Here is a 20,041-nt window from a genome sequence, read left to right on the forward strand (position 1 = left end):
GTAATTTTACTGAGTCAAATGTTTTAATTAATAATTGTAATAATAATTTTATTTATTTATTTTTATGTAATTTGAAAATGTTTACATAACATAACAACATCTTTTCCATATTGAACTAGAGAGAGTTTCTAGGAACATGCACAATGTTATGTGTAAATGGATGAATACTTTGATTTGTTTATCAAAAATTAAAAAAAATTACGAATATCATACCTAACAATGTTATGTGTAAGTGGATGATGAATACTTTGGTTTGTTTGTGTAAAATTTTTAAGAATTTTATTATTTTTTAAAATGTTAATTAAAACGTTTAATTATATTTTAATAGAATATTTAAATTTTAAAATTTATATGAAATTGTGATAAATTTTATTGTGCCGGAAAATGTGCTTTCGAGTTCAATATAGTAGAGATATAGTAGAGATGTAACATAATGTAAACATACTAATTAGTTAAAAAATTAATATGAGAGAGATGTTGTAACATAATGTAAAGTAATGAACAAAAATTAAACTGGCTTAAAGTGAAAAAAAAATTGATTCTTCTCCGAGATTAGTAAATCCAGAATTAAAAGATGAAATTTGAGGTAATTCTATTTTGCTTTAAAAAGGAAAGAAGGAAAGAAAGAATAGAGAAATCTTGTCGAGGCAAATTGGTAAACTTGGCCACTAGCTCGTCCGTGCCAATGAAATTAGAAGTTTATACTGTTAAAAAAATACATATAATGTCGCGGGCAAAGGACATGAAGGAAATTCTTGGTGGCTTTAAGCATGGATGTAAACATATCCAGCACTTCATCATTTCCATGCCCGTTATCGCTTGCATTCTCATTATTGCATCCTCTGAATAGGGCAGGCTCTCTAAATTGTAGGGCGGTTGCCTGCTCCAAACGGCGCCAACGCGTATTTTGTGCTGCTACCACAGACTCCAATGAAAATTCACCTGTCCCGGACTCATCGTCAGGCAGAAGCCAAGCTCAAGCTCGACAACCTTCTGAACTCGACCCTGCGGCCCAGTTTTCGTCCCTTGCCAATGCATTCAGCAGGCGGCTAGCACTGGGAATTGTTGGGGCGTCGATTGTTGCAATTGGAGGGAATTTAGGCGGTATCACCAGCCTGCTCCTGGGTTTCGAACCCCAGATCTCGCGGGACCTTAAACTTGATGCAGTGTACCCTGTCCGGGGCTACAAGCGATGCATTGATACCAGTAATGGATTTGGTGGGTGTAAGTGATGTACCATTTCAATTTCTCATTTTCTCATTTCTTTAGTGTTCTCAGTCACTATACACACACACACACCAGTCTTTTAAACTTCCTAAAGGCTAGGGAGGCGCAGGCTAAGTGCTTAACTCTTTGTTTTAAAGGAAGTCTCCTGAAATTCACTGCAGGGTTGTGGAAGGACCTTATACCACGGACTTCTTTGGGCTTAGGTTCCAAGTATGCGAACATCTATCTTACGAAATTTGGGAACCTTGTGAACCTTGCGAAAGTTGGGTGGGGCAGAGCTCAGCAAGAATGGAATCCTGGTAAACTGGTTAACAATTCGTTAACCTCACCAGTGACCTAAGGAGGCCCCACTGCCAAGTGCTTCAAATTGAAGTATAATTCTTGTTAAGTTGGCCTTCTACATGAACATTGTGAATCATCCAATTATATATATCTAAGAGGAATAGCATAGTGAAGTGCATGACACTGACCTAGACTTAATCCCTTCACCGTTTCTTGGTCGAGATCATGCCAAGCATAGTGTTTAGGTTATCAAGTATTATTTCTTGAATTCTTTTATAACATTTAGATAACAAATTATTCTTGGTGAAATCGATATTTTGTTTGAAAACCTCTCTTGATCACCATTCCATTTCGCCTTTAAACTATCAAATTGCGGATTATGTAATTTGGGTTCTGCCATATTTGCATGGACACCAGTCTCCACCTGATAATCCCAGTCAATGAAGTGAAAATCATCAAGAAGGGATTGGGCAAACTAAGAAGGCACTGCAAAGACAACAATCACAAGAAAGGGGGCTCACACCTGTAATCAATGTTAGTATAATGTTATCGAAACTGTTGAATCAGACCAGAACCGGCCGTTCAGAGCAGGTCACAGGGGAAGGGGCCTGAACTAGACCAAAGGTCTATTTTGTCCTAAAAACTGCTGGTTTAGACCTTGGACCAGCCTGTTCGAGACAGAACCTGTTGACCATATATATATATATGAATGCAATCCATTTATACACAAATATGCAATTTTTCTCATTTATATAGCAAGAGTGCAGATCAACTGAAGGAGTACAGAAAGGAGATGGCGTGGGCGAAGAGGTTGATCCTTGATGGTGTTCAAGATCACATTGTTTCACACATAGCTGGCAAAGGGACTGCCAAAGAGATGTGGGAGACTCTTACCACGTTGTACCAGGGCACTTTCGACCAGCGGAAGATGTACTTAGAGGAAAAGGTGAGATGCACCAGGACGCAGAAAGGGGAAGACATAGACCCCTTCCTCACTAGGGTTCAAGAGATTCGGGACCAACTTGTAGCTATTGGGGCACTGTGTCAACCCACGAAGCTAGTGTGATTGGCACTCAACAATGTCTTAGAGGAGTGTCAGGTGTTCGTCCAAAGTATCTTGGGTAGAGACACCTTGCCAAGGTGGGATAAGATGTGGGCCAATTTGCAACAATAGTTGAGACGAGCTGTAGTAAAGAGCTCCATCAGTGGCAGCGATAGTGGATCAAAGTAGGTGAAGGGGGAGGAGAATGTGGCCCTTGTTGGCATTATGATTCAAGTGTTGTCCTTGATGGCAACTCACTCAGAGGTTGGTACAGGTGCTCAGAGACTGGTACAGGTGATGACAACTTAACTAATGGACAGATCTCAGTACAGCAGGACAAGAAAGAGATATACGCAGGTTCAGCAAGGCGAATCAGCGTGTACACGCAGGTTGGCTTCAGCAAAAGCGCGTGTATGTGGAAACGTACCTTTGGTCCATGGCGGTTAGTCCTTGGAAGTTGTGCCTATGGTTTCGGACCATTGTGTCTCGACGGGCGTGTCGATCCCTAGTATTGAAGTTGATGGTATTGTGTTACTATGGTTTTGGCTCTTGGCATTGAGCAAGGCCTAAGGCTATATAAGGAAAAGATCACTAGGCCAAAGTGTGCAAGCGTGAGCAAGTGTGAGTGATGAAGATCTGAGAAAGTGTGTGATCCAAGTGCTGGTTATGGGTTGGTGATCTGAACCAAGGTTTCACCCATGTGGAGGATGATGAATGATGGAACGAGATCTCAAGGCTTGGAATGATTATCTTCATATGGTTTGACTCTGGATAGACTAGATCTACTGACGCATGTTTATTATTATGATCTGGGTATGCTTTGATGTCTGATATAGCTGCAGAGTTTTAAGGTTGAATTTATAGATCTGTACGCGAGTTGGTTTTGGTAAAAGAGCGTATACACGCAGGTTGGGGTCATCCAAGTAGCGTATACAATGTGAAGTATGATATTTGAAGATGGAGTTGGATCTGGTTGTTGTTATGTTGTCTGGTTGTTGTTGACAGGGTTACAGTGATTCAGAATTGGGTGTTTCAGTGATTGATGATGCAGGTTGTACTACAATGATGATTGTCTTATGGATCTAGTATGAAAATGTATGAAACATGGTCCCGGGAAGATCGTAGGCCGGCACCTACATACTGGTAAACATATCAGCCAGTACAAGAGCCAAGGGGGTTGTAGCTCCCTTCCAGGAGCAGCTGGAAAACGAGTGAAGGTTGTAGCCTTCTGTAGGGTTGGCACCTACGTACTAGTAAATGGATCGGCTAGTACAAAAGCTATGAGGGTTGTAGCCCTCTGCAGGTTGCAGCCTGCGTGCTGGTAAATGACTGCACCAGTGCATTGTAAAAGAAGTTTCTTATTAAAGAAGAAAGAGACGAATTGCAGCAGGTGGTTTTCACCCACATTGGGTTTCCACCTTATATCATGGTGTTCATATGTGTGGTTCTTGTGTGATGTTCTGTTCTGTTATTCTGCACCTGTTTACTGTTAATATGCTTAATAATGATCTGATGCATTTACTGAAGATTAAGATAACTGAATTATAAGATCTCTGGATATACGCGGGTTTCATTAGACACAGTAGCGTGTACACGCGGGTTCACTTAATTGAAGTAGCGTATATGTTTCTGAGTATGAAATAGAAAAGTTTGATTGATCTGATAATACTGATTCACCCCCCCTCTCAGTATTATTTCCAACAGCATCAAAGGGTCCCAGTCAAGGACGAGGAGCAATGAAAGAAGACGAAGGACCTGTCAAAGTTCAAGTGCTTCAGATGTGGTGAGCTTGGTCACTACAACACCCAATGTCCTCTTAGGAAGAAGGACAAAGGGGAGAAGTAGGACCAACTGGCAACATCAACAGAGATTGATAAGCTTTCCTCCACGCTGGAGGGAGACTTCGCCATGTTTGCTGACATACCCCTAGGAGTGAAATGGGGTAATTTAACGTTGTAACTGTAGATTGTTACAGATGGACAGGATTCTTGAGGAGGTCCACCTCTTGAATCAATACCTAGCTACGAGAGCTTGCAGTATTCAGTAGCAGGATAGACCAGTGACAGTAGATGTAGTCAAATGCCAAAGTGATAGATGCAGAGTCTAGTTGCAGTTAGATGCTGGGGAGCGCAGTGAAGAGTTGGCAACAGTCCAAGTGGCACAAGGCAGAGTCAGCGACAATGCAGATGCCTCAATGACAACGTAGATACTAGCAACAGTTAGAGACTCGGGAGACAGATGCATCATAATGATCACAATTGATTAAGTATTTGGAATGCTTTTCAGTTGTAGATGTTGCAGTTGCAACAACAACAAATGGAGAGGGAGTTGCAGTGCAAATGCAGTGTTGGCAGCAGTTCAACAGAGTCAGCAGTAGCACAAATGCAACACATATCAGAGTTGCACAGTAGTTGGTGGGTAGCAACAACTAGACATTAGCAGCGTGACAGGAGATGATGCAGAGAGAGGGTGTTGCTACAGGGGGCAGCAACTCTAGAACACATTTCTCGCTAAGAGGGAGTGTTAGTTTTTGTAGCATCGAATGTGTTCTAACCACGAAATTTTGTGGAGAGGCTATAACACATGAGATCTCCAAAACCCATAAATTGTTTCTTGAAATTTCGCCTAGAAATGACTTAATAGATTAATAGTCAATTTTTTAATACTTGCTAAGTCTAAACTTAAGGAATATGACTAATTAATCAGAATTAATTAAGTTAAGGTGTGAATGTTTTAGAAACACACACAAATAGATTTCAAGTTAATCCTAACTATTGATTAAGATCTAATCTTGGTTGTTGAAGTCCCAATAGAAGATTATTATTATTATCCAATTTTAAGGTCATGGTCAAACCAGACACCAAATTGGTGTATGAGACCGCCTTGTTTATGGGACAAGGGACCCACCTCCACGCAAAAGCGTCATGAGGGAAAGTACGATCTGGACAAGGTATTGGTGGGCTTGGGATGACTTGAACCTGAGATTGAATTCCTTAGCCTGCCTAGGTTCTCTTCAAACTTTGTTTAGACAATAGCCCTATGATGGGAGGAGCCCCTTCTCTTTGACCACTTGCACTCAGTAATGATTCTTGTCAACTTGCTTTTGGAGAGATTGTTGAAACTTGATGGGCAGTTGTTGCATCTTTCAAATTTTTATGATGCAGAATTATTTCATTTGTTTATTCTTGATCGCCGAGACAAAGGTTTTTTGTTCTTATCCTCTTTTCGAGTATCTGAAGTTGGTTCCTAAGGGCTTCAAATTGCCATCTGTTTTTTGGTTAGTAACCTTCTCTTTGTGCATCTGTAACTGATTTTTGATGGTTAGAAAGTGGGTGATAGATTCACAAAGCAGTTATGATGCTTGGTTTTAATTAAAAAAGGCTAAGCATGAGGAAAAATGATCTGTTGTACAAGAAATTTCCATGTTTTCCTTTTTCAGGACCAGAAAGCTAATTGGAAGGGCTTTAATAATGAGTAATTTCTTCCCAATTTAGAGTTTGGTGTATTTTGCAAATGAATTTCTTATAATTTCCATTTGAAAAGGTATTATCCTTTAGAGAGTCATGTTGAGATTACTTTCCCAAGCTGGCTATGGCTTTGGTGATTTATGTGAGACCCATGACTTTGGGGCTTGTGACAACTTGTCTGAAATTGTTGTGATAATGAGGATCGATGCCATTACAGCAGCCCGGGGCACTAAGGCACTATAATTCAAGTATGGCGGGTGTGTTCTGTTTTGGTGCAAGAGTATATACTATATACACTGAAAATTTGATAAGTTCAGTTGGCACTCTTTGCAGGTGCAATGGAAGAACAATACACTTCTATGACCTACTCTTCCAACAGTACTGTATGTTTTCATGTTAATAGGATTTAAATTGCAAATGGTATGGTGCTACGTATCCAAGAAGTGTTTCAGAAGATTACAAATCTAGTAGCTCTATGCTATTAAGTCGTATTAAAAAGGAAAGAACTGATGTTTAGTAGGGATCTTGTTTCACTATTGGTGTAATGAATGATCCAAACGCTAGAAAATCTAAGATATTCTCAGAGCACTTGCACAGGACTTCTACATGTAGGTTTGATATTGTTGAAACCTTATGCAAGGAATCTCAAAACTAAAATAACGAGCTTTGTTAGCCTGATACTTTTTAAGTGTTGAAAATAATATATCAGTTCAATATGCATTCCATCTCCCAACATCTATGGTTCTGTATTCGTTATATCATTCTGATTATTTAAGAAATAGGTATCCTTGTTACCGTCAAGCAATACTTGCAAGTCTTACTTGCATAGGGCATCCTATCATGTTGCCCAAAGTGCTTGCCTTTCATGCTAGTTCTGTGGAAGTTGCCTTCTGCATCTATTCAATATTTACAGCTCCCATCATTCCATTTCTCTGTTTGTTGTGCTTTATAGATGCCTGACACTGCATTTTGATATTGTTTCACTATGAGAATATCTATATCTATCTCTCTCTCTATATATATAGGATTGTCTTTCTGTGAGCTTTAATAATGGTTGAAATGTGCTGGAATACATGATGGATCGTGTATGAAACTATGCGATTTTCATTTACTTCTCTGATGGTTAGATGTAAAAGATTATTCTCTGACCTTATGTACTGGAGGATAAAAAACTTTGAAAAGAAATAATAAGTGGGACAAAATTGTCACCAGTTGGTTCTTTTACTTGCGAAAGTCTCACTCGAGTTGAGATTTCTTGGAATTGAAATTTGAGTGTGAAAGTATAATTCATATTTTTGTTTCTTAGCGAGAGAACGTTTTACTGATAGCAGCAGGGTATTTACTCTCATTATATTTCAAGGATTCTTGCTTGCTTTCCTGATATCTTAATTGCAGAATTCTTTCATGTAGGTTAATTCTTAATACTTTTTGCAGAGTTTGTTTATCCTTCTTCTTGGGTTGGGGATCAAACATTGTTGTATAGAGCTGTTGAAAGAGCAGAAAAAGAAAGATCACTTGGCCTTCCACCACTCCAGGATAGAGTACGTCAACGACAAACTGCGAGGGAACCAATTGTTGCTTTTGGCCCTCCTGGTTCAAATGGAGAGCTCAATGTTAGTGTTATCGTAGCTCCAGTTCCTACTAACTTTCTGTAAGCTCATATGATCCTTCTCTTTCATTTTGCATAAACTTTCACTTGATATATATATATATATATCAAGAAAAGCCATTTCATTAGTGCAATGCCTATATAACATGACTTCTGCAAAACACTGAAATATACCTGAATGAGTTAATGCTGACGGTGTTCCTTTTTACAGCATTGAAAAGTTAGGAGAGCCCAAGCAAGCAGGAGAGGCTATTCTCAGTAATTTCATTGTTTCAAGAAACCAAAACATCGCTGCAATACTCTTAGATGCAAAGAAACGGGAAGCCTATCTGAATAATCAGAAAATTACATATTATAATCTAGAATATACTGTCCAAGGTCCGTCTTTTTTGCGGCACAATGTGGCTGTATATACTGCATGTGCTGGACGGCTGTTCACACTTAATGCACAATGTCCTGAACTATTGTGGCCAACAGTAAAGGATAGCTTCTATGAAGTATCAGATTCCTTTAAACTGGTCCTTTAATTGGTAATCACATTATGCTCGTTCTATTGTTGTCATGCTCTGTATTCTAAACCATAACAAGCGATTGCAGTTTATTTAAACCAGAACAAACTTTACCCAGACATGGAACAATTGTAAATTCTGTACATACACAAGCAGAAGAGTAATACAAATTCCTCATCTAAACAATGACATCTTTTTCCTGTTGGAATGATGTTCTGGCCTCTTCATTTATGCAATTTATTAAGCATCACACTGGATTTGTCTCTCTTATTGGAAATGATTAATTTATAGATCATATATTCCAAGGTTCATAGAAAATGCCTCCACATAAAAGTAGGCAGGGCCTAAGTAATTTAAATAAGTAATTAATCTAGATATTAAGGGTTATCTCCAATCCGAGAGTTTATAAAGTACTGAGGAGAACTGAATAGCGTGGGGTGTGGGGGAGTTTCAAAACTTTTGACAGCATCAAAGGGAAAAGATTGAACACATGGTTTGGTGGGATACATTATAGTGAAGATCGATTCTTTTGGGGTTGCTATTCCAAAAGTCTTTTCCCCCTATTTGATGGCGCAGAACAAAGCCTGCTTCAGGGTTGGTGTGCAGAAATTTTCTGTTGGTGCCAAGGAGTTTACACAATAATCCAGGGATTTTAAGCTGCTCATGCCGAAGTACTAGTCTTTGCGACATATTCTGTGGGGGCAATATTTGAATCCACATTATCGGTTGTAATGCCTTTATATTATGACCTTATTTTCATCTAAATGGAGGGTTGTATTGCGTGTATCATTTCCTAGTCCCGTTGATTAATACTTCAGGATGCTGCAGTGTTTGCATGCCAGGATTATTATTATTATTTTCTAGAGTTGAGTCCAAAATATCTTATGGAATAAATCTGAGAAGTTCTGTGTTGCACTTATATCACAGTCATCTTTTAGTCAATACTGCTTGGAAATATTTGGAAAACTACCGCCTATTATGGAGAATATGGAGTTGCGAAGAATCGATTTTAAGAATACTCTGCTGCTAAGTCAAATGATAGAATATTGAATATTGACATTGGGTAATGTGGCAATTAATGAATTTTCCATCACCAAGATTGATTTTTTTTTCATGGACTAAAATGAAGGCCTATCTCTCTCTATGGAGGGGCAGAGAGAGAGAGATTTGAACATAATTTTTCTTTAAAGATTGATTGAATGCATAAGAAAATATATGGGGAGAGAGAGATAGTTGAACAGAATTTTTCTTTAAAGATTGATTGAATGCATAAGAAAATCAATGGCAGCTTAGAAGAACCTGAGTAAAGTTGGTCTGATGTAAGTTGCTGGGTGTTCTATCTCATATCCACACCTGACTGACCAATGGGTTATGCCAAATTCATCACACCCCTTGGTTTGTAGTTTAGTGATGCTATACCACAAAAACTGCACAATTCCTTCGTTTCATAATATCACTTATGCACATTGTTCCTTTTTGCATTTCTACACTAAATAGAAGCTCAATGACACTTGATTCGCATTGGACATAGTTTGATGCAGACACTTTCACACTGAGACAAGCATTGATAATAGGCAATATGACCTATGACCTATATGCAGCGAATCCTTGGTTTGTAGTTTAAACTGCACAATTGCTTCGTTTCATAATATCACTTATGCACATTGTTCCTTTTTGCATTTCTACACTAAATAGAAGCTCAATGACACTTGATTCGCATTGGACATAGTTTGATGCAGGCACTTTCGCACTGAGACAAGCATTGATAATAGGCAATATGACCTATGAACTATATGCAGCGAATCCTCTTTGTTTGAGCTTAACACAATAGAATATCACGTTTAAAATAAACTCTTTTCATCAAGATTAAAGAACTCAAAGAGGCATATGAATTTGGAATTTTCTATCATTTTGGGGATAAAATAAATAAGATACGTCGCAATTTAAGCTCTATTTATCTACCTCACCTAAGCTTGGAACTTGCCTTCCACCCTCGAACACCTACTTTATTTTGCTTATTTGTTTACGTTTTGACTGCTATATTGGCTTTCATGATCGATCTCCATATTAATTGTCAAAGCCATTTATACAATATTTATGAAGATGCTCTACTAACTCTATATGTTGAAAGGATCAAAGATTGAAGTATAAGTTGGCTTGCCCCCTCAAGAAGTGTCCTCGACCTACATAAAACAAGGGCCCGTCTACCCTCCATGTACAAGAGCATTCACACATCTTTGAAAGAGATTTCCTGTAGCTCGGAGTAATCACACATATCTGAATCAATAGGTTGATTTTTTGGGGATTGTTTGGGCTTAAAGTTATATTTTGGTTATGGTTTTTCACTGGATTGCGGAGTCATTTAAATTGGTTTATCTGTGCATATTATCTGAGTCTCCTATGGTGGAAAAATCAAGGATAATTGGCATTCTTTGATGTGATGATTTGAGGTTATCTGAGGGCACATCTTGTTGATTTTTGGTACCATTAGATGTGCTCTAGCCTTGAAATTTGGAGGAGAGGCTAAGGCACATGAGATCTCCAAGACCCAGAAATCATTTTGATAAAGTCCATCCGGATGAGGAGTTATTAAAATAATTAATATTTTTAATGGGTTCCTAAGTCTAAACTAAGGAAAATAAAAATATTAATGGGTATTAATAAAGATAAGGGTGAGAAATTTCTAAGAGATACGGATCAAGTCTGTTTTAATCGTAGCTGTTGATTGGAGACTTAATCTCGACCGTTGATTTATCAACAGGAAAAGTATAAGAGAAGACTTGAGGATCATTTGGAGACACACTGACAGATACTCAGTATCTCAAGGAAAATCGATTCTCAAGTAAAGGAGATCGATTTCAGAGGGAGAGTTGCAGGGTGGAGGAAGAGGAGGGCATCAACAAGAAGCATAGACTGAGGAGGAGGTGACGCAGGGACAATGGTAGACACGCAGAGAGAGACGCAGTCTAGAGGAGAGACGTAGCCCTCACGTAGGCTCACGCAGAGGGACGCAGAGCCACTCAGAGCCACGCTGAGCCATGCTGAGTGACGCAGGAGTGGGAGCAGGGTCTACAAAGTGTCAAAAGTCTCGAAGGGAAAGTCTCAGGTGTTTTCTTTCAGTTTCTCTGTAAAATCATTCCTTGTAAAAGCAATAGTTGCTGAAGATTAATAAAGCCCTCATCTGCTGCACTGGTTTTCCCGCATTGGGTTTTTCCGGGGACAATTGTCAAAAAACCAGTGTTGATGTGATTGGTTCTTGTGCATGTATTTTTCTCTGGGTAACTGTGTGGTAACTACAGTAGAATTTATTTTAATATTTGTTGAAGGGATTTTGTAAATAACTTATTGTGAATAATAAGTAGGTGAAATAAATTAGTTGATGTAGTAGAATTTCAGTTTAGAAATTTTCACATGGTATCAGAGGAGAGATCCGGCAACAGGAGAGGAAAATTGACTATGGGTCAAGAGCATGATGTAGAGGCATCCACTCAAGGGGACTCACGCAGATTTCCAGAAGAATGCACAAGGGACATGAATTTTGATTATTCTATGCTAGCTTCCGGATTGGAAGAAGAAGTCTCTTGCTTAGCAAGCTCTGTCTCCTCTAAGGTTTGGTATATAGACAGTGGAGCTTCCTGGCATATGACAAGAATCCGAGAATGTTTTTCAGATTATCAGGAAGAAAGAATGAATTTTCAGATCACGATGGGAAATAAGGCAAAGTGTACTCCAGTGTAGGAATTTACAGGGTAAGTTCCTCAGAAAGAACACCAAAGGGACACCGCTCACAACCAGATCACAGATCAATACACCAGTATTTTTGACGTGGTTAAAACCCTCAAAGAGGGAAACAGTCCACGGCTTGTCCCAACGTGGGTACTACAGGGAATTTATTAATCAAAGAATGAAAATTTACATAAGCTTCTCTCATGCACGGATTACCCGAACAATGACCCTCCATGTGCTTTAAATAGAACTCATGGACCAATCGGGTGTCAAGCCACGGATCAAGTGTTGGTAATACCGAGGAGAGAATGAACCGTCGGATCACTACATATCGTGACCGTCGGATTGTAAGTTACAAAATGTACAACGGTAAAGAAACACACTTTACCTAACTCTATACCTAACTCTACACTAGACCAAGTTGAACTTAACTATATCCTATGTGTCAGAATATCCTAACATCCCCCCTTAAGAACAACTTGGGATAGGATTGAAGGATTTACAAATATGACACAATAGGAGAAGGAAGGAGGCACTAGAGCCTATCCCCCCTTAGTGACAACTTCCTGAACTCCAAGCATATATCGAAGTTTAGTGAACTTCGCCTCTGTGAGAGCCTTTGTGAAAATGTCTGCAACCTGATCATCTGTTGGACAATATTGCACTTCAAGAACATGGTCATGAATGAGCTTTCTGATGAAGTGCATGTGTAGTTCAATGTGTTTGCTGCGCTGATGCTGGACTGGATCTTTGCATAGCTGAATGGCACTTTGATTATCACACCAAAGTGTGGTTGGATGCTGCTGCTCAAAGCCAAACTCTGATAGGATCTGACGAAGCCACAAGGCTTCCTTACTAGCTTCCACGGCACCACGATACTCTGCTTTTGCTGACGAAAGAGAAATGGCAGCCTGTTTCTTACAAGCCCATGTAATAGGTCCTGAACCAAGAGTGAAGACATAACCGGTAGTAGACTTCCGATCATCAGGGTCACCAGCCCAATCAGAATCAGTGAAACCAACTAATAGAGGAGCTGCTTTGGCACTGTAATGAATCCCAAACTGTACTGTACCTCGAACATAACGAAGTATTCTTTTAGCTGCTTTCCAATGACTTTCACGGGGGTTTTGCATAAAACGAGCAACAAGGCCAACAACAAAGGAAAGGTCAGGACGAGTATGGGTTAAATACAAGAGTTTTCCTACAAGTTGACGGTATAAGGTAGCATCAACTTCAGGAGAAGTACAAGAGACTGAAAGTTTGACTCCAAACTGAAAGGGAGAAGGGGCTGGCTTACAGTCTTCCATGTGAAAATGACGAAGAATATCACAAGCATACTTGGACTGGGAAAGGAAAATACCCTCCTTGGATTGCAAGACTTGAAGACCGAGAAAATAGTGTAAGTGTCCTAAGTCTGTCATTTCAAATTTCTTTTTAAGGCTGGACTTCACATGGTTTATAAGGTTGGGATCACTACCAGTAAGAATAAGATCATCAACATAAAGAACAAGGATGATAAGAGAGTTGCCCACTTTCTTGGTGTAGACAGTATTGTCAGAATGACACCTAGAAAAGCCAGATTCTAAAAGAAAGCTATCCATTTTGGCATACCAAGCCCGAGGAGCTTGCTTGAGACCATAAAGGGATTTCTTAAGTCGACAAACAAGGCTGGAGTCTGTTTGTATGAAGCCAATGGGTTGTTCCATATAGATTTCTTCCTGCAAGTCCCCATGCAAGAAGGCAGATTTAACATCCATCTGATGGACTTCCCATTTTAAAGAGGCAGCAAGGGAAAGAACAAGGCAGATAGAGTTCATTTTGGCAACAGGGGAGAAGGTTTCAGTGTAGTCAATGCCTTCAACCTGTGAAAAGCCCTTAGCAACAAGACGAGCTTTATGTTTATCAACTTTCCCATCTGGTCCATACTTGGTTCTGTAAACCCATTTACATCTAACAAGTTTGCGTCCCTTTGGTAGAGGAACAAGATCCCATGTATCATTTGTCAACAATGAATGATATTCTTCATTCATAGCTGCTTCCCAATGTGGATGGCCTGAAGCTTCTGCAAAAGTGTCAGGATCATGATTTACTGGAGCTTGAGCCAGTAAAGAAGAGGCTCTTTCAAACTGAGAACGTGTACGTCGCTGATCTGTAGGATCACCGGCAAGATCACCTGCTGCATCCCGAGTAGCACGGACCCATCTTGGAAGTTGAGGATCCTGAGAAGGTGGGGGAGGATTGTCATCCTCACTTTCATCATCTGAAGAAGAAATGTTTTCAAAAGTAGAAGAGATAGGAAGAGGTGGCACATCCGCCGGACTAGGCTCGCAGGCCGATTTATTTTCATCAAATTTTACATCTCTTCTAATGATAACATTTTTGGACTTAAATGGAATAAGTCTATAACCTTTTACATCTTCAGAATATCCAACAAAAGTACATTTCTCACTCTTAGGTTCTAAAGCTTTATGCTTTTCATCTGGAATATGGGCCCATGCTTCACTTCCAAAAACACGAAAGTGACTTACATCTGGTTTAATGGAACTCCAAGCTTCTTCTGGAGTGATATTCTCTAGAACCTTAGTAGGAGTGCGATTGATTATATAATTTGCACAATTAATTGCTTCGGCCCAAAAACTAAGACTGAGTCCTTTAGATTGCAGCATACAATTAGCCATTTCCTTTAAGGTGCGATTTTTCCTTTCAGCTACACCATTTTGTTGTGGAGTGTATGGAACAGTATGTTGCATTTGAATTCCATTTTCGGTGCAAAAGTTGATGAATGTGTTTTTAACATATTCTCCACCATTATCAGTTCTTAGCTTAAGAATTTGATGTCCAGATTGTTTTTCAACAAAGGCTTTGAAGGCCAAAAATGTGTTAAATACTTCGCTCTTGAGTTTTAAGAAGTATACCCAAGTGCGTCTGGAGAAATCATCAATGAAAGTTAAGAAATACTTGCAGCCAGAGAATGAAGCAACAGGAAGAGGACCACATAAATCACTGTGCACAAGCTGTAAAGGGGCTGAGGCGTGCCAAGAGGCACGTTTGTCAAAACTGTCCCGATGATGTTTTCCGAGTACACATCCGGAACAAACACCATCTCTGCAAGATACCATAGGAAGACCTGTCACCATATTTTCTTTACATAGATGCTGAAGGGAGCGATAGTTTAAGTGACCAAATCGCTCATGCCAAAGTTTGCTCACTTCATCATTATGAGCAACAAATACTGAGGGAAGATTGGATGACCCAAAGTTGTGAAACTTATACAACCTTGTGGAATCATCAGCAATACCAGTAGCTAGAATCTGTTTAGGATCTCTTAGATCCTTGATTACAACATCATGAGGTGAAAATTCAACAATTTTACCTTCACCTGAATGAGTTATCTGATATACAGATAGAAGGTTGCAGGATAAGGTTGGAACACATAATACATCATTAAACTGACCATTGTCTAGATGAACAGTTCCAGTCCCTACAACATTAAGAGATCTATCATCACCAACATATATATTTTTGGTGTTACAATCATTTAAAGAAGAAAACATGGCTTGGTTTTTGGCCATGTGATAAGAGGCTCCAGAATCAATGAGCCACTCATGAGAAGGAGAAGAAGAAGATACATTTAATGCATAACCAGACTGAGATGATTGACAACGACATGCAGAAAGTGCCATTCCGGAAGTTGAAGTTGAAGTAGGCTCCACATGGATGTTATGTTTCTTCATTGCGGCTTCCAAGGCTTCCATCTTCTTAAAGCATTTAGATTCTAAGTGGCCATCTCGATTACAAAAGTTACAATGTCTATCAGTCTTCTTCCATTTGTTTTTATTGGTCTTATCATTTTGCTGAAATGATCTTTCATTTTGAGGCTGAGTTGGTTTAGGACCATTCTTTTGAGGATATGACTTCTTAGGATTCTTTGAATTTGGTTGCTGCTGGGCGGCTAACGCTTTCGTGGAAGAGTTTCCAAGATTAAGAAGACCAAGGTGTAAGAGTTTTTCTTGTTCTCTTATTAAGGAATCACAAAAGGAGTCAAAGGAAGGGGCCTTGTAGTCTTTTCCTTGACAAATGAAAGCTTCCCTTGTAGAATGGAAAGTGGAAACAAATACAGAGTAGGCTGGTCCCAACTTAGTAAGGATGGAATAAATAAGGTTACCATCTTCTTTCTTAACCTTAACACCTTCCAAGAGATATCTAAGGGTCTTGAATTTGGACAAGAAATCTTCAATGCAAGAAAAATTATTAGGATCCAAAGTAAGCAACTCATTTTCAAGTTGATGGGCTCTAATTTCATTTTTAATCCCAAAAACTTTAGCGAGTTTTTCTAATGCTTCATGAGGAGTCTCAAGTTCTGCAATGTGGAATCTAAGATCAGGAGAAATAGACATCCCTATCAAACCACGTGCTTGATCTTGTCTATTTTCCCATTTTGTAGCCTTGTCTTCATCTTTTGGTTTCTTCTCTTGGTCTGTGGCTATTCTGAAGAGACCTTTACTTCTAAGTAAATCTTCCATGTAGGCTACCCATTGGAAGTAGTTAGTGCTGTCAAGAATGACTTGGCATGGACTTTCCATTTTTTTTTTTAAAACTGAAGCTGAAGATGCTGAAAGTAAGTGTTCCAATGGATAGATCTCGAAAAAATAGGCGATTTAAAAAAAAACGGCTCTGAAAAAGGCTTCCGGATGAAGAAGTTATGGCTTTTTGAAAAAAAAATTGTTGACATTGCCGACAAAGTGCGCGAATGTGCGGGAATGAAAAAATCCGCCCCCACAAAATGGAGACTTGAACCCAAGACCTCTACTCTCTTAAAATAGCTTTGAACCAATTGATCTATACAAAAAATTTGAGAGAGAGAGAGAGAGAGAGAGAGAGAGAGAGAGGGGCCTTGGTTTGCGTGCTTGCCTTGAGAAAGCTCTTTTTCCCTACAAAACACAAAACACAAAACCCAACACGAATATGCAAAGAAAAACGAACCTTGCGGCTCGAAGTTAGCTTTAGCCAAAAAACTAGAAATTTAAAAAAAAAAATCTCAAAGTTAGCTTTAGCCGAAAAACTATATATTTTTCTCAATGTTTCTGATTTTCCGAGATCACACTAAGGTGCAGGGAAAAGAGCATACGCATGAGAAAAATCTTTCCTTTCTGTTTCTGATTTGCCCAGATCGCACAGAGTCGTAGGGCAAAGAGCATACGCAGAAATGAAAGGTATAGATCCGGTTAAAAAAAGGGCTAAATAAACCGAAACCGAAATAAGCAGAGAGAAAATAACAGTAAACTGCAAAAAACACTGTATACCTCCCGATCTGAAAAATGACGCAGCTAGGGCTACCGGAAACCTTTTCGCGTGAAACGAAAGGGGTTCCTCACTGGAACAGATGCTCCGAACGCAACAGAGCAGTCCTCTCGGCCCGAAAGCAGTCAGAAACAGCAAATCTAGGAAACAACAGCCGCATGTAGTTCTACCGGCTTCAGATTTGGATCACCAACGGACGCGGCCCTCAAATAGCTCTGATACCATGTAGGAATTTACAGGGTAAGTTCCTCAGAAAGAACACCAAAGGGACACCGCTCACAACCAGATCACAGATCAATACACCAGTATTTTTGACGTGGTTAAAACCCTCAAAGAGGGAAACAGTCCACGGCCTGTCCCAACGTGGGTACTACAGGCAATTTATTAATCAAAGAATGCAAATTTACATAAGCTTCTCTCATGCACGGATTACCCGAACAATGACCCTCCATGCGCTATAAATAGAACTCATGGACCAATCGGGTGTCAAGCCACGGATCAAGTGTCGGTAATATCGAGGAGAGAATGAACCGTCGGATCACTACATATCGTGACCGTCGGATTGTAAGTTACAAAATGTACAACGGTAAAGAAACACACTTTACCTAACTCTATACCTAACTCTACACTAGACCAAGTTGAACTTAACTATATCCTATGTGTCGGAATATCCTAACATCCAGTAGGAAGAGGTACTGTAGTCTTTCAGACCGAAGCAGGAGAGCGGCTTCGAACAACCAATGTGATGCATGTGTCGGATTGGGGATGAACACCCGAGTTGGAAAAAGAAGGTCCAGATTGGAATAAGAAGTAACATGTTGTACAAGTTGCAGCTAGAATCACCAATGACACTGATAGGTAGTCATGGAGACAAAGATTTGAATGAACTATGGCACAGGAGGATGGGACACTTACACCATGGGGCTTTGAGAATTCTCAGGAAAACAGTATCAGGAGTTCCAGAACTAAGTACCGAACGAGATGATGTATGCAAAGGGTGCGCTCTAGGCAAGTATGCCAAAGCAGCGTTTTCTAGAAGTAACAATAGGGCTAAGAGTGTGTTAGGATTGATGCACTCAGACATCTGCAGATCGATGTCCATAAAAGCTCTTAGTGGTGCCGAATACTTTTCCACCTTTATCGATGACCATTCCAGAAAGACTTTGATCTACTTTCTGGAAAACAAGGATGAGGTTTTTGGTCGATTCAAAGAGTTCAAAGCTCTAGTGGAGAATATGACAGGAAAGAAGATAAAAGTGTTGCGTTCAGACAATGGTGGAGGGTATGTTGACAAGGACTTCATCGATTTTTGCGCTAAGGCATCAGAAGGGAGTGGACAACTCCCTACAACTAGGAGCAGAAAGGAAAAACATGACTATTGTGAAAGCAGCGAGGGCAATGTTCTATGATTAGGATATGCCTAAATTCATGTGGGCAGAAGCATGCAACATGACAGTTTATGTCCAGAACAGGACTCCACATAGGGCATTGGGAAAAATCACTTTGGAGAAGGTCTTCACTGGGAAAACACCTGATGTTAGTGATTTCAGGATATTTGGGAGTTTAGCATATTGTCGTATACCCGAAGAAAAGAGAAAGAAATTAGATCAAACTGTTGAAAAAGGATATCTTGTGGGATATAGAGAGAATGCTAAGGCATATAGAGTCTATATTCCAGGGAGTAGGAAGGTAGTAGTTCGGCAAGATATAAAGTTCATGGAAGACAGAGCTTTCAGGAAATCCCGAGAAATGTCTTCTGAGGAGTAGTCGAAAGACGAGCTGTTGGTCAAACCACTTCGACTAGCAGAAACTAGTACCTGAAATTCTCCTGAAGACAAAGCTTCAGAACATGAGGAATTTCAAGAAGAGGAAGAGTTGATAGATGTGCCTACTACCAGTGGAAGAACGAGCCGGGAACTCCGATAGATTTTACAGGATGTAGAGGACTTCATTGGTGCACCCAAGAATAATAAAAGGGAGCGAAGACAACTAGACAGATACTAGGTCTTAGTAGCTCAGGTTGGGGAATAGTTTTTAGGAGGCCATTCAACATCAAGTATGGGTAGATGTTATGATGGAAGAATACAACTCTATAATGGTCAATGATGTATGGGAAGTGGTACCTAGGCCTCATGACAGGTCAACGGTAGGTTCGAGATGGATCTACAAGGTCAAATATGCTGCAGACGACAGTGTAGAGAAATACAAAGCCAGGTTCGTGGGTAAGGGGTATGCTCAGAAGGAAGGCATAGACTACGAAGAAACCTTCGCCCCAGTAGCCAGGTATACTTCTATTAGAACCGTGATATCTCTTGCAGCACATATAGGGTGGGAGATTCATTAGATGGATGTCAAGACGACATTCTTGATTGGGGTAATAGAAGAGGAAGTATACATTGAACAACCAGAAGGTTTTGAGACACATGAGAAGAAATCTCATTTATGCAGGTTAAAAAAAGCCTTGTATGGGTTTAAATAGGGACCTAGAGTGTGGTACGGTCGAATTGATGGCTACTTGCAAAAGATGGGGTTTGTCAAGAGTGACGTAGACCATAATCTCTACTATCTAGTTGTAGAAAATGAGCCTCTAATCCTAGTGTTATATGTAGATGATCTCTTCCTAACAGAATCATCCAGGGTCATCAAAGATTGCAAGAACTTAGCCACATAATTTGACATGAAGGATTTGGGACAAATGCATTATTTCTTGGGGTTGGAAGTTTGGCAGCAGAAGGGTGAGATCTTCCTTGGACAAGGGAGATATGCTACAGAGATCTTGAAGAGATTCAAGATGCATGAATGTAGACCTATGGCTACTCCAATGATCACCAACTGGAAGAAGATTGATGCATTAGGAGATAAAGACGTTGATCCCTCC

The 20,041-nt window shown here is 39.8% G+C and overlaps 1 protein-coding gene across 3 annotated transcripts; it reads left to right on the top strand.

Moving 5' to 3' along the window:
• The first annotated feature begins 711 nt into the window (after positions 1-711).
• LOC149200139 (psbP domain-containing protein 7, chloroplastic-like) lies at positions 712-8,322 on the top strand. Of its 3 annotated transcripts, none has more exons than XM_089402606.1 (4): positions 712-1,224; positions 1,389-1,526; positions 7,453-7,669; positions 7,839-8,322. In XM_089402606.1, exons 1-4 carry the CDS (start codon positions 771-773, stop codon positions 8,152-8,154), a joined length of 1,125 nt encoding a protein of 374 aa, XP_089258732.1. In that variant the 5' UTR covers positions 712-770; the 3' UTR covers positions 8,155-8,322. The 3 variants fall into 3 exon arrangements, with proteins under 3 accessions (XP_089258732.1, XP_089258733.1, XP_089258734.1); XM_089402607.1 differs by having other exon boundaries at positions 712-1,218; XM_089402608.1 differs by lacking the exon at positions 1,389-1,526 and having other exon boundaries at positions 715-1,218.
• The last annotated feature ends 11,719 nt before the right edge of the window (positions 8,323-20,041 follow it).

This window comes from Pinus tabuliformis, chromosome 2_1 (genome assembly GCF_031772625.1).
Source record: "Pinus tabuliformis cultivar Carrire ecotype Pingquan chromosome 2_1, CPIR1, whole genome shotgun sequence".
In the NCBI taxonomy this organism is placed as follows: domain Eukaryota; kingdom Viridiplantae; phylum Streptophyta; class Pinopsida; order Pinales; family Pinaceae; genus Pinus; species Pinus tabuliformis.

Bases quoted from the DNA above. Each gene is read 5' to 3' on its own strand.
- LOC149200139 (XM_089402606.1), top strand. From the start codon at position 771: ATGGATGTAAACATATCCAGCACTTCATCATTTCCATGCCCGTTATCG. The intron at 1,225-1,388 runs GTAAGTGATGTA...AATTCACTGCAG, and splicing joins CAGTAATGGATTTGGTGGGT to GGTTGTGGAAGGACCTTATA. The intron at 1,527-7,452 runs GTAAACTGGTTA...TACTTTTTGCAG, and splicing joins TCAGCAAGAATGGAATCCTG to AGTTTGTTTATCCTTCTTCT.